The sequence below is a fragment of the Podarcis vaucheri genome (genome assembly GCF_965113315.1).
Source record: "Podarcis vaucheri genome assembly, chromosome: 7".
Lineage (NCBI taxonomy): Eukaryota > Metazoa > Chordata > Lepidosauria > Squamata > Lacertidae > Podarcis > Podarcis vaucheri.
Genome location: NC_138765.1, coordinates 22,298,166 through 22,312,969, shown reverse-complemented (window position 1 = coordinate 22,312,969; position 14,804 = coordinate 22,298,166). Strand labels below are relative to the sequence as shown.

At 50.6% G+C, this 14,804-nt stretch overlaps 1 protein-coding gene across 2 annotated transcripts in view; it reads left to right on the top strand.

Moving 5' to 3' along the window:
• Positions 1-13,916, top strand: part of KMT2B (lysine methyltransferase 2B) — a 64,247-nt gene extending 50,331 nt beyond the window's left edge. For both annotated transcript variants that reach the window (XM_082231446.1, XM_082231447.1), the window contains exons 26-37: positions 3,296-3,456; positions 4,478-4,693; positions 5,591-7,115; positions 7,291-7,386; positions 7,466-7,572; positions 8,594-8,731; positions 9,036-9,110; positions 9,594-9,771; positions 10,575-10,682; positions 11,620-11,703; positions 11,895-12,024; positions 13,010-13,916. In XM_082231446.1, the coding sequence (XP_082087572.1) occupies positions 3,296-3,456; positions 4,478-4,693; positions 5,591-7,115; positions 7,291-7,386; positions 7,466-7,572; positions 8,594-8,731; positions 9,036-9,110; positions 9,594-9,771; positions 10,575-10,682; positions 11,620-11,703; positions 11,895-12,024; positions 13,010-13,285 (3,094 nt within the window). In that variant the 3' untranslated portion in view covers positions 13,286-13,916. The remainder of the gene's footprint in view (positions 1-3,295; positions 3,457-4,477; positions 4,694-5,590; positions 7,116-7,290; positions 7,387-7,465; positions 7,573-8,593; positions 8,732-9,035; positions 9,111-9,593; positions 9,772-10,574; positions 10,683-11,619; positions 11,704-11,894; positions 12,025-13,009) is intronic.
• Positions 13,917-14,804: the final 888 nt, after the last annotated feature.

Below are 14,804 nucleotides of genomic sequence, written 5' to 3'. Positions count from 1 at the left end.
GCTGCACTCAGTCCTGGCTCCTGGATCTTACCTGTGTGGTGCCTGCTTTTGCAAGCACTGGTTTGTTGCATTCACACTCCCCATATTTGGGTATGGATGGATCTTGAGAGAGACACTCAAGAATTGAAAATGCAATTTGTGTCTGAAGCATCCCTTGGTGGTTTATGTACTGAACTTTTTGAGTATTGAATAGGAAGGGAGGTGTGTGTTAATGTCGCTCTTCTCTTAATACAGTATTAAATTAATGGTATCAGAAAACTTTCCCACTGTGGTTGCTGCTGTGCGGATGTTTGCAGCACTCTGCATCCCTCAAGTAACCTCTCCAGATGAAAAATTGCCCACCATTTGCCTTCCTTAAAAGGATTGTCATACAGTTTCCCATTTATAATAATTACGGGCTAGTGAAATAATAGAAATACAGGTTTTTTAAAAATCATTTCGCTCCTTATTTTAGTCTAAACCCGTTCATTTTATCTGGCATGAAGGGTTCTACTGAATAGATGCTGAAGCAGATACTGTCTTAGCATGGATTAGCTTACCCTTTACGCCATCCTCTTGGCAGGGTGGCTCAAGAGAAGGGAGGGACTTTATCCTCCTCCACATCTCCTTGGGAGATTTCGGCACGTTTCTTATGGTTGAAGAGATTAGGTGATGGCGGGTGTGAAACCAAAGTGTGGTCGTTATTCCAGGTGGATTAATGCACAGTGTGGTGTGTTTAGGTACCTGCACACATGGCATGGGGGATTACCGTATTTTTCGTTCTATAGGACGCACATTTCCCCCTCCAAAAATAAAGGGGAAATGTGTGTGCGTCCTATAGAGAGAATGCAGGCTGCGCCGCTAAGCCCAAAGCCAGAACAGGAAGACGGAGCACTGCGGAGCGCTCCGTCTCGCTGCTCTAGCTTGGGGACGGCTGCGCTCAAACCTGTGCAGGGCAGCGGGGTGCCTTCACCCCGCTGTCCTGCAGAAGCTAGCAAGGCTGTTCCCAAGCCAGAACAGCGAGAGGGAGGGCTCCGTCTCACTGCTCTAGCTTGGGGATGGCTGCGCGCAAACCTCTGCAGGGCAGCGGGGCGCTGCGCTCCAAAGGCTTCAGGGATCTTTGAGGCTGGCGGTGGGGGAAAGCAGCGCTTCCCTCCACCGCCAGCCCCACAAGCTCTGGTGAATGTACCTTGAACGCACCTTGTTTTAGAGGGGGAGAACAAAAAAAAAAATTCCCTGTTCTCCCTCTCCTATGGTCCGGTGCGTCCTATGGTCCGGTGCGTCCAATGGAGCGAAAAATACGGTATTTGCAACCACTCTTTTCCTTCCCTCCCATTTTTTTAATTTTACCAATTGGAAAATGCTTGTAACCGATCTCTGTTTCCCCCTTTTAGTGTGAATGAGGGCTGTGTAGGATGCAGTTCAGGATGCTCTGCATCTCACAGCGGCCAATCAGATACTGTGTAGTCACCTGTAACGACATATGAGATTTGTAGCATAGTGTGGCTACATGGGTCACAGCAGCCTTTGCCGACCTGGTGCCCTCCAGATGTTTCTAACCACAACTCCCAGCCAGATGCTGGGAGCTGGTGAAGGCTGGCTTTCAGGTCCCTACCCAGCAAGCTTCTAAATAGCTAACATCTTTTAAATTTGCTGTTACAACATTTTCTCCAGAGAGCTCAAGTTGGAGGACATAGTTCTCCTTGTTATCCTCACGACAACTCTCTGAAGTAGATTAGAGTTGGGGGTTGGAGACACCCAGTGAGCTTCAGGGCCTAGTGGGGATTTGCACTCTGGTTGGCAAGGTCCTAGACCCCAAACCCTAGTCATCATACCACATTGGCACTCAACAGATTCCCCAGCAGTCAGAATCCACTCTTGCAGCTGTGCAGAAGGATGCGCCTTGATTTGACCAGCTGCCATGTAGATTCTTTAAAAGCTCCATAACAACCAGAACCAGAAAGCCGCCTTTCTCCTTTGCCCTCTCCACAGTCTTCTCTCGTTTGCTTCTTGCTGTGTTCTGTCTAGCAAGAGCCATGGAAGTGTCTCCCATTTAATTCTGCAGGGTTTTGCCAGACTTGGGAAGAGTTTCCCTGCCTTTGAAAAAGGACAAAAGATCCTAGCGATCCTCTGCAGTAGCACACACAGCCTGGGAAACTTGTTTTTCAGCAGGTATCCTTTTCCCTTTCTTTAAAAGGGCAAGGCATGTCTCTACCTGAGGCCTGGGTGCCAACATGTCTGCTTCCAGGTGTTCATAGGAAGGTTGACAGCCATTCTCGGTATGCCAGTGCCCTGCAATTATGGTCTGTGATGCACAAAGATAGCTACTCTTTACACAGCCTCTGAAAATGTTTTCCTGGTTGTGTGCCTTTTCTTCCCACTGGCTCTTTAAACGTTTGCTTTCTGGAACTGCCCACTTGGCTTTCATCTGGCAAAAGCAAATCAAACGTCACGTGAAAATCTCTGATGCTTGCTTCCTCTCTGCTGGTCAGGGATGCAGAGGCGAGAGAAGTTCTTTTTCTTCTTCTCTGAAGTTGTGTGAATGGCTCTCTCTCTTCCCCAACCTGGTGGGCGCCGGATGTTTTGGACCAACTCCCATCAGTCCCTGACCAGCACAGCTGGAGGGATATGCCATCTGAAACATCTGGAACCCACCAGGTTGGGGAAGGCTGAAGTATCTGTTGGAATGTGCCAACAAACATTCACAAATCGGTTTTGCAAAACCTTGGAGCAGGGCTTTTTATCTGTTTATGGATAATCTGCTCCACCCATGGTGAACCATCTAAAGACCCTATCCGAAGGATGGAGAACCTGTGGCCTCATCTGTGAGGTCAGGCTCCAACTCCTATCATCCCCAGCCAGCGTGACCAGTAGTCAAGGATGATGGGTATTGTAGTTCAATAACTTCTGGAGGGCCACAGGTTCCCCATCCTTAATTCCAATCCCCTAACCGCTAGGCATTTGCCACCAAGGATAGGAGGCCACTTGTTTGCAATGGGGGCTGGTCCATTGGGGCAAATGGGGCACTGCCTCACCAACCTTCACCTTGAGGTCTCCTAGCCCACCTGTGGTCTTACTTGCAACCATTCCAAAGGGTGGCTCTAGCTGTCTTGCTTCTTGCACCTTTGCCTCGGCGTTACAACTAAGTAGGGGCGGGTGCAAAACTTAGTTGACTCTGCCAGTCATTGGTTCCACTTACTGTTAGACACCTTGCTTTCCTCCCAGCAATCCTGCGCCACTGCTTTGAGCAAGCAGCCCCATGGCAGCCAGAAGGCGATTCTGATGGGACTGCCTTTGTATTCCTTCCACCCCCCAGGTGTTCCCGTATTTATTGGAGCACGGTGGACGCCCGCAAGCAGTGCTGGTACAAGTGTCGCGTCCTGGAGTACCGGCCGAAGCTGAGTCAAGAGGAGCCTGATGCCTCGGGAGTGCAGGAGGAGAACCACACGATAGTGCACAGCCCAGCTGCCCCTGCAGGTAAGGGGATCTGGGATGTGCAGCTGGGCTGGCTTTTGGATACCGTCATCCTCTCCATCTGCAGTAGGAAGTCTGGGTGGTGATACGTTTTCCTGCCCACTTGCATGTTGTGGGGGGACGCTCTGCATCCAGCTTTACCTGACAAAGAGGTTAAAAGTCAAATCCTTTAAGCCAGTTTAGTGGTTAAGCTACTTCTCTGGGGCAAGTAAAGGTAAAGGGACCCCTGACCATTAGGTCCAGTCGTGACCGACTGGGGTTGTGGCGCTCATCTCGCTTTATTGGCCAAGGCGTACAGCTTCCGAGTCATGTGGCCAGCATGACTAAGCCGCTTCTGGCGAACCAGAGCAGCGCACGGAAATGCCGTTTACGTTCCCGCTGGAGCGGTACCTATTTGTCTACTTGCACTTTGGCGTGCTTTCGAACTACTAGGTTGGCAGGATCTGGGAAAGAGCAATGGGAGCTCACCCCATTGCGGGGATTCGAACCGCTGACCTTCTGATCAGCAAGTCCTAGGCTCTGTGGTTTAACCCACAGCGCCACCCGCATCCCTATCCTTTCTGCTCAAAACCAGAATACAGTTTTACCTTGGTTGCTGAACTCCTTGGAACTCATACATTTCGGCTCCCGAACAATCGAAAACCAGAAGTGATTGTTCCAGTTTTCAAATGATTTTCGGAAGCCACCTTTGAACGGTTCCGGGAGTCGAACGGACTCTTGGAACGCATTCTGTTTGAGAACCAAGGTTTGGGTTGGGGCCTGTCGCCCTTCAAAGTTTTTGGACTCCAACTCCCATAAATGGGGAGGGGGGGCTGGGAGAGAAAAATAAAAGCAAATGTATAGAAGAGTACAAGTCTTCAGCCCATGTAGACCACATGGGCAAATAATCTGTTCTGGAATAAGGCAGTTTTCTTGGTTCTGTGCTGTCTTTTCTCAGAACAAAGCCCACAGTAAGGGTTGCCGGCTTCTGGGCGCTGCCATTGCCATGCTTGGTCTCTTGTCATGTGCCTTTTCTTGTTTTCAGATCCTAAACTTGGGAATGAGCACCTTCAGGATGTGCCCCCTCCACTGCCGCCGCTGGAGCGCCACTCCCCCGCGCAGAACCCAGGGCCTCTGCCACCCCCGGAGTCTGCGGCCTCCAAACACAGGTCTCTCACTGGAGCTCGCATCAAAGTGCCCAACTACTCCCCTACTCGACGACCCATAAGTGGGGTGTCATCCCGCCCGCTGCCTTCTCCTGGTGAGTAGCTTCAAGGCCACGTAGGCAGAGTAGGCAGCGCAGAGGCAAGAGGGTCTGAAACGGAGGCCAGCAGCTGGATACGCCAAGGCCAATTCTTGCTTTGAAACAAGGCTAGTGGAACAGGAGAAGCAGGAGAGGAGCATAGCGAGTGCAGGGAGTATGGGGCATGGGGCATGAGCCCATTGGTGCTTCAGAGATGGGGAGAGGTTCTGACATGCCTGTGCTCCGCTGCCGTCCTTTGCATGTGGGTTGTGATATTGTTTTGTCTGAGTGGCTGGCTGATAGAGAGGGTGTTTGAGGTAAACCCTGGGAAGCCCTGGCCAGTCAGCGTAGACCAGGGGTGAGGAACTGCAATGGCTGCATTCCTTTCTGGGCAACTTTCCAAAAACCACACAACCGGGGGGCGGGCAGAGGCAAAAATGGGCAGAGCAATTTTGCCTTTGTTCAGTAGGCCGGTTTCTACATACACAAACACCTCTTTCTATCCAGAGGCCTTACCAGAGTCTAAGGGCGCATTCCAGCTGGGCAAAAGCACTCTGGGTGTGGAATGGGGCCAGTGATAGAATTGTAGATTGAAAGGGGACCCCGAGGGTCATCAAGTCCAACCCCCTGCATCCATGACAAATGGCCATCCATGTGTTGCCTGAGAAGTGTTCCCAGAGCCAGAGAGAGAGGCCTGGAAGGTGGCATTCAGACCATCCCAATACTGAGCTAGACAGACACAGTGCTCTGACTCCAAACATAGGAAGCCGCTGTCTACTAGGTTCCTCAAAAGTTGCAAGTTATCACATGGGGGAGGGAGGCGAGTTGTTCCCTGTGCGGCTAGTGCATTTGTGCATCTGCCTGTTTTGCTTCCCACCCCCTGTTGACATGCTCTTCCTGTTCCCTCCACCACAGGGAGCGCATCATCCATGTCCCACCACATCTTGACGGTGGGCGACCCCGACTTCCCCCCTCCACGCCGCACGCAGCGCCTCAGCCCCCTGTCTCCCAGCAGCGTCCCCCATGCCCACCGCTCCCCCCTCCCGCCGCAGGCCGCTGCTAGCAACAGGACTAGTCCCCCCAGCACCTCTCTCAGGGCCATGCCGCCTCTCCCGGACAACCCCCTGGCGGGGAGCGGCTTCAGGCATACTTCTACCTCTGACGGGCAGCGCCCCCTACCTACCTCACCCCCTCCCTCGCCCCCGCCCGTCCCGCCAGAGCTGGCTTTCGAGCTCAACGTCTCCGACCTGGAGTTTGACGACAGCCTCCTGGACGAGCCTTTCCAGGAGGAGGAGCTGGGCGTGCCGCGAGCCTGCCCCTCGCCCAGCCTGGAGCTGCCCCAGCTGGACGGCCTGGGCGACGGCGAGAGCGAGGAGGAAGGGGAGGCCAGCCGCTACTTCCGCTTCCCCCGCACGGTGGTAACCCGGGAGCCGCCCCTGCCGCCCTACCCACTGGACCTCCCTCTGCCCCACATCCACCAGCTCGACGGCATCGATGACGGGACCGACAGCGAGGCAGACGGGGCAGGGGGCCACCCTCCGGCCAAGGGCAAGCAAGCGGAGCCGAGAGTCGAACGGGAGCTGGCTGGCCCTGCTCCTGCGCCGGAGGATCTGCCCTCGGATATCGTGGACTTCGTCCTGAAAAATATGGACACGCCGGAGAGCAAGGCGCCGCTCTCCTCCTGCCTCAACCAGGCGGCCTCGCCGCCACCAGCACCCCCTACCTCTGCCAGCCTCAACGGCACCGAGGCAGCCCACCCCAGCCCCGCTCCAGACCTGGCCCCGACCCTGGGTTGTGCCCAGGTGCCAGGCACCCCTGAGGTCAAGCTGCTGGGACCCGAGGGGCAGCTGCCCGGCTCCAGAATCATCCTCGTGAACAAGCTGGGACAAGTGTGCATGAAAGTGCAGGGGGAGGAAGGCGCCTTCAGCACCCCGGACGGGGAGCAGGCCTCTGGCTGCAAGGCCGTGCCAAGCCCAGCGCCGCCACCTCCTGCGCCCGTGCCCAACCTTGGCACAGTCATATTGCGAGCGCCCCTGGGCCTCACTTCCAGCCCTTTGCCCACGTGGACCATCCGGGGCCCGGTGCTCAGCATGGTGCCCATGATGAACGTCGTGGGCGCCGCCCCTCAGGCCGTTGGCGGGGGCCAGCTGGCACTGGGCACTCCAGCTCTGGTGACGCCCTCGCTGGGGATCCCACAGACGTGTCTGCTTCAGCCGGTGGCTGTGAATTCCGGCGTGCTCAGTATCCCCGGCTTGGTGTCCTTGCCGGGCCCCCGGCCGGCCATCCGGGTCAAGAGGGTCTCCACCTTCGTTGGAAGCATGCCTGTCAAGAAGGCCAAGGTGGACGGCGCCAACGAAGAGGAGCCGCTGCCCGTGTTGCCCACCGTCACACCAGATCACTTGGTGAATAACTGCATTTCTGGCAGCACAGCGGGCTCAGGGTAAGTGCGAGCATGTGATCTCCACACTCTTAAGCATGGGAGGGCTAAGGAGAAGGGGTGGTCCTTTGTGGGTTTGTACTTCAGGCCAAGCATGGCTTCTCTGGATTCTTCTGGGTAGCCCCCAAGCTGTGTGTTTTGTTTGTGCCTGTGTTCACAAGGACTTCTTCCCCTGCAGCTTGGGAAGGGTGCGGATGAAGACCCCCACAGCCAGGGGCGTCCTTGACCTGGATGCGCTCAAAGAGGAGGCAGGCGCTGTCGGCGAGAGTGAGCTGTGAGTGTGAGGTTGGAGGCTGCGGGATCCTGTTCCTTGCCTGCCGCAGGGTTTTTAAAACAGCCCTTCTTTCTTTCAGGTCTCCGATGGACCATTCGCCCTCCTTCGCAGCATTACATTCCCATCCTGGAACGCCGGAACCAAACCAAGAGGCTCTGCTGGAGCCAGTCTGGCATAGATATGCAGGTACTGGGATCTCTTGCCTGCCCCGCTCTACCTTCGAAATAAGGGTGGTCGGTACTGAGCTGGGAGGCTGTGGGCTGGCACACAGAACCAGGGATTAAATGTCCACATTTGCTGTATCGGGCAAATCGCTGTGCACATGGTACTAAGAGCCAGGGTGGTGTGGCGGTTGAGTGTGTTGGAGAAGACCAGGGAGACTTGAGTTCAAATCCTCACTCACCCCTGTAACTTGCTGCAAGTCATTCTCTCTCACCCTAACCTACCTCACAAGGTAGTTGTGGAGACTGAGGGTGGGACGAACTTGAAGGAAGAGACAGGATAGAAATATAATAAAGCATTAAACAGCTATGTATCTCTTGTTCATTTGTTTTTAATGGTGTGGGCAGCTACCCCTTTCAAGTTCCTTTTAGAGATGTGCATCTCTAATCCCTACATTGCACACCAGATTTTATTCACACCAGCTTTCTCTGGTGTGAAATCCCTCCCTAGCTGTCTGCGCCATATTTATTTATTCTCAATTTTATATTTGTTATGTGGTACGTGGCTCTGGTGCATTTTATGTTAAGCAGTATATAAATTTGTGCAATAAGTAAAAATAAAATAAATGGTGTTATATATACAGTTGCTTTTTGTAAGCTGCTCTGGGAGACTGTAACAAAGGCACGGAATATGAATGCTGGAAATCAGTTTCTATACAGAAAGTGGGTTGTACCCAAGCGCTGCTCAATGTAGACCCTTCACAATGAACGGATCTGTCTAGTCATGTACATTAATTTCAATGGGGCTACTCTTAAATGTGACTAAGGATACGGACTGCAGTGTTCCAGCCTGCATACCAGAGTTCAGAAAGTGAATCCTGGACCTGATAGGTCTCTGCTTTGTGAGCTTGGGTTTTTATTTTAACCCTGCTGTAAGTCTATTCCTTCCTGTGAATTAAGCCCTTTCCCACAGATGATGACTCGACAACAGCAGAGCTAATACGCCTGGGCCTCCTGCTCTTCCCCCCCTTTTTCTCCCCTCCCAGGGGATCTCTCCAGCTCAGACGAGGACAATCTGAAGCAGGAGGACAAAGAGAATGAGATGCCCCGCAAAACGCAGCCCCACCTGTGCTTCGAGATCACCAGCGAGGACGGCTTCAATGTGCAGGCTGACAGCATAGATGGTGAGGAGGAGAGAATCACATCGGTGGTAACGTTCCTTTGGACCTCTCAGCTGGCTGGTTGTAGTTGTGCTGCTGATGCTGCTGGAAAGAGGGACACACTCCACAGACAACTGGGGGATTGTTTTTATCCCGGGTACAAGCAGGAATTGTGTTATGCGTTGCTCAGGGAAGCCACAAGAGACTCTGGGGAACAGCAACACCTTGGACCTCCTTTACCCAGTGATACCCTTCTGATAATTATTTTGCTTTGGGTCAGATGCCTGCCTCTTACAGAGTAAATCACGGTTGCTTTCTCCATGTTTAGGTGCCTGGAAAGCGGTGATTGAGAAGATTCAGGAGGCCCGCACCAATGCCCGGCTCAAGCACCTCTCCTTTGCAGGTAATAAGGTCCTCTTTGAAGGCTTCCGATGGGCATCTGGCTGGCTGCTGTGGATGTTGGACTAGAGGGCCTTAGGCCAGATCTGGCAGGACTCTTACTTGGTTCATAGGTTGTTCTGTTCTGGTTGGAAATTACTTTGCAGCTGCCAGGCTAGCCTACCAGTCTTTTGGCTTTTTCAGTTCAAGGCCCAGAGACAATAGAAAGGGGAACAATCTCTGGGAGCAGAAAACTGCCCAGAATAGCTGCTCCAAAAGAGGGAAGACTATAAGCATAGGAGCAGTACAGAGGTTGTATGTTCCAAATAAATAAGAGAGCAGATGATGTAGAAAAGCAGAAGCAGGAAAAGCACACCAAGAAAGCAAAATTTGCATTGGGGAGGAAGTTTCTGGGGCTCTGTTCAGAGGCTTTGGGATAGGACTGGTTCTCTTGTATTGAAAGGGTGACTGGGTGCTGAATCTTAGGTATTATTGACTTTTCTGGCAGGGATGAACGGGGTGCGGCTGTTGGGGATGCACCACGATGCCGTCATCTTTCTGGTGGAACAGCTGTATGGTGCCAAGGCCTGCCACAAATACAAGTTCCGGTACCACCAGCATGAAGGCGAGGAGGAGGAGCTTCCGCTCAACCCCCATGGCTGCGCCCGAGCAGAAGTCTACGTCAGGTGAGGAATGGCCTTGCTTTCTCTCTGGGGAGGAGGAGTGGACTGCAAATTTCTCTATCGCCCTTCATCCGTGGATCACAGGGCGGTTTACAGTATGCCAGTTGGATCAAACACCTCTCTGAATTTTGCACAGGGCAGTTGGCAGTGTGCAAAGGGTGTGTGCAATCATATATATTTTACGTAAAAGAAGAGTTCGAAATGCATATTTTACAGATGAATGCATTGAAAAGATTGATACAGATGCATTAATTTGTATAATTTGTTGTGAACTGCCCTGAGATCGATGGGTATAGGGCGGTATACAAATTGAATAAATAATAAAAAAGTAATCAACATATTTATTTTGTATTCTTTTAGATAAAATGTGAATTTTTGTGCATTTTTACACACTGAAACGACTGCAAAAGTGCATACAAAATGCATACAATTTAAATGCAGACAAATAATAATAATAATAGTAATAAATAATAACAATAATAATAGTAATAAATAATAATAATAGTAATAATATCTGCACAAAACAGGAATGACCTATAATTGAGCACCAGTTGGGGCAGAATTTGGCTGCCCAGGCCATCCCTTACAGTTCCCATCATCCCTGGTCATTTGCAGCTGATGGGATTTGTAGTCCAGAAACTAGTCACTGATTCATCCCTTATTCCTAAATTGCAATCCTTGCAGCAAAAGGAGTTCTTTCTTGAGTAGGTGGAAATGCAGATAGTGTTACAGACAGTGTTTAAAAGAGAGAAGAGCAGGGAATCCAGAGGCCTTCTGAGATGGGCAACCTTCCACTTCTTTTGCAGGAAATGCACTTTTGATATGTTCAACTTCCTGGCATCGCAACATCGTGTGCTTCCTGAGGGAGGCCCTTATGACGAAGAGGAGGATGAAGTGCAGCTCAAGTCCACCAGGTAAGAAGATGCCTGTCTTCTGCTGTCCTGAAGCTGGTCAATCTTGACTTTGTCCCTTCATATGGTAGGCTGTGAAAACTCAGCATTTGGTAATATGAATCTGATTAGATAATGCCCATGCTGCGTGTACTGCCAGGGAAGCTTTTAAAAACAGATGCTTCTCATCTTCAGCCTGTGAAGCTTATGAGTTGTAAAATTTCCAAGAGGATTGTTTTTCTCCAAAGCACTTAGAAGTAGGGGCCCATGTTTCCTTGCCCAGATCTCATTTCTACTTGATTAAAATGCATTGCTTGCTTGTAGTCAGTTGTCTTTCGGCCTTCTAGCCAGGTTTATGTAATAAAGGTGATTACCTGCTTTCCAGCTCCAGCTTTTTTGCTGCCAAGGAAGCCCAGTGAGCCCAGTCCTCTTCTGTGCACCAGAGAGCACAGCAAATAGCCCAAATTAGCATTGACCCAAAAAAGAGAGAGCTCACATACCACTTCTGCTCCCTGCAGAGAATATCCTGGCTAGGGCCATAGCTCAGTGATAGAGCATCGGTTTTGCATGCAGGTCCCCAGTTCAATCTCAAGGCATCTCCAGCTAGGGCGGGAAGAGACCCTTTTCTGAAATCCTGGAGAGCTGCTGCCAATCAGTGTGAGCAATATTGAGCTAAATAAGATGCATAAGACAGTTTCCTACGTTTCAGGAATTCCTCCCCCCAGAAGGGAAACTTTACTGTCCATTCCCACAGTTTGTGCCATGATCTGCTACTGCTGCTGCCGCCACTCAAGTTTCCTTCTCCATCACTTTTTAAACTGTTGTGCTGCACCCTAAACTTCTGATTTTCATCCTTGTGATTCTTGCTGGGAATCTGTCCATCTTGAATCCATTTTTACTGCAAAGGCAGCTCTTTTGGCATAAGCTTCTAAGTCTAGTCTGGCCTCTGCTTCTTCCTTAGGCGAGCCACCAGCCTGGAGCTGCCCATGGCCATGCGTTTTCGGCATCTGAAGAAAACCTCCAAGGAAGCTGTGGGCGTGTACAGGTAACAAGGGCAGCTGCTGCTGCTGCTTGCTTGAATCCTTCCTAAAGAGGCCACTTTGTGCAGAGAAGCAGCCCTGCTCCACGCTCGCCTCCAGGATGAGCCTGAAAAAGAGAGTACCCAGTGGCTGGCCCATCTTTGGCCTGCCTTGCTAACTCTCTTAATGCTGATGTGTACCTTTCTCCCCACTCCAGGTCAGCCATCCACGGCCGGGGCCTGTTCTGCAAGCGGAATATCGATGCAGGCGAGATGGTGATCGAGTACTCTGGCATTGTGATCCGCTCGGTGCTGACAGACAAGCGCGAAAAGTACTATGACAGCAAGGTACTGAATCAAGAGAATTGTAGAGTTGGAAGGGACCTCGAGGGTCTTCTGGTCCAATCCCCTGCAATCCAGGAATCTTTTGCCCAACATGGGGCTCGAACCCACGACCCTAAGATTGAGAGCCGCATGCTCTACTGAGCTGATGGTCAAGGGACAGGGGAGCCCATGATTGAGTTGAGGACAGGGTATAAATCAGGCATAGGCAAACTCGGCCCTCCAGTTGTTTTGGGACTACAACTCCCATCATCCCTAGCTAACAGGACCAGTGGCCAGGGATGATGGGAGTTGGCCAATTGGTGCCAAAGAAAGACAGAACTTTTTTTATGTACGCTACCACAGCAGCAAGAGTACTCATCGCAAAGCATTGGAAGACTCAAGATCTACCCACTCTGGAAGAATGGCAGGTGAAGGTGATAGACTATATGGGACTGGCGGAAATGACCGGCAGAATCCGCGACCAGGGGAAAGAGACGGCGGATGAAGATTGGAAGAAATTCAAAATTTATCTTAAGAAATATTGTAAAATTAATGAATGCTAAAATGTTGAGGTTTTAGAAAAAAAAGGAATTACAGCTGTAAAAGATTAAGTAAAAGAAAAGAATAAGGGGAAAATTTGATAAAACCAAGGGCTAGGATTTGCTGAAACAAATTTGGAAATTGGGATGTAGAAAGGGGAGGTATGGGGAAGTAGGTGAAGTAAGGTTTAAGAAAAAAGGATATGAAACTATACATGTTTGTTTGTGTGCTTGTTTGTTTGTGTTGTGTATTGTTTGTGTTTATAAAAACTGAAAAACCAATAAAAAATTTTATTTTAAAAAAAGGGATGATGGGAGTTGTAGTCCCAAAACATCTGGAGGGCCGAGTTTGCCTATGCCTGGTATAAACAACAACAACAATTATTTTTAACAGGACCAGTGGAGGAGGGAGGAGCTGGGCTCCCCAAATCGTCTCACTAATCTGAGCTCTCTTTTTTTCATCCCGGCAGGGCATAGGCTGCTACATGTTCCGCATCGACGACTTCGACGTGGTGGACGCCACGATGCACGGCAACGCCGCCCGCTTCATCAACCACTCCTGCGAGCCCAACTGCTACTCGCGGGTCATCCACGTGGAGGGCCAGAAGCACATCGTCATCTTTGCCCTGCGACGCATCTTCCGGGGCGAAGAGCTCACCTACGACTACAAATTCCCCATTGAGGACGCTGGCAGCAAGCTCCCTTGCAACTGCGGGGCCAAGCGCTGCCGCCGTTTTCTCAACTGAAAGGCATTTTTTTTTGACCCGTGACCTGATTCCTCAGCTCTCTACCTTTCTCCCAGCCTGGCGTCAGTGAGGGGGGACACCAAGAGGCATGCAGGGAGTTTAACCACCTCTCTGTAGCTTTCCAAGTGGGTTGCTACAGGACTGACTCATCCCCTTAGTACCCTGAGGCACGGAGATGGCTCATCTCCCAGGAGCATCAGTGATGCCCGTTTTGTCTGGGAAGAGGGGATGCTCTTGGCAGTGGACCTGTCTGTGGCTTGAAATTATGGCAAGCAGAGATATGGGGCAAGTGTGGGAAGGGTAGTCCCCCCGGTCCCTTATCTGTGCCCATCTGCTTCATAGACCTGATTTTCTTTCCCTCTCCCTTGTGGGGTGAGAACAACTTTTTCTTTAATTTTGTACTTCTAACTTTTGTGATTCTCTTTCCTTTCCTGCTAAGGCTTTCTGTTTTAAAGTTAAAAAACAAAACAAAAAAAAAACATCAAACCCAGGAGGATGTAAATATTTGTACAAATTTCTAAACCTGTTTATTTTCTATGCACTTTTTTATTTAAGATGCTCAGTCAACTCAGACGGTAAAGGGTTGGATTCTTGTTGGTATAATTTTAAATAAAACGCAATTTTGACACAAGACTGTCACGTGGCTTCCGTTGTAGCCTGAAGGAGTGGGGGGGGGGAGTGTGCTTGCGTGTAAACAACAAAGCCCATCCATCTGGAAACGGAGACAGCAACCATCTAGTGATTTCATATCAAAACTATTTGATTCCAAAATGCAAAGGCACAGGCTGCCTTACATGTTCCAGAGCTTTACATATGAGCTCCCCAAAAATATAGTGGTCCACCACCCATGTTGGTTATGCATTTGTACTGCACACATTAATGGTGGAGCCCACGTGGATCCATATCTAATGGCCTACTCCTTTCCAGAAGAGTGGCGAAGAAAATAAAAATAGAACCATTTATAGAGCCCCTTATGTTATTCGTTTGCTGAGTTCCTGTAGAAAGCACTTTGAACAGTCAGGTGGGGTACCTCCAGCTCATTGGCTACCTCCCCATTTGACCTGAGAGGCTCTTTTGTGCAGGCCACACACGAACAACCAACACCTGACATATGTGACTTCAGGTGTGAGGGCAGGTAAGAGCAGGGTTTCAAATGAAGTCCTTAGACTTAGAGAAGTCCTTGCAACGTGGACTTCAAAGCGCAGCATCACCTTCCTGGACTGCTAGGGTTGAAGAGGGAAAGATCTGGCCAGGCAGCCAAAAAAGTGCCCTACAGAGATTGGGGTGGGGGATACAAAGGCAGCTTTTCTAGGTATTGGGTGTGGGAGAGAGTTAAGTAGTCAAGGAACAGGCCCTGCCAATGTCTGATGCCTGGCGTTGCTGTGGGGTGGGGAATGAGGGTTATGCCCTAAAGAGGTCCCTCATAAGGAACGTAACAGCGAGACTTTAGAAAATGATGTGTTACCTTAACCATACTTTGCTTGTAGTATAATTCATTTTCAAAATTATGATGCACCTC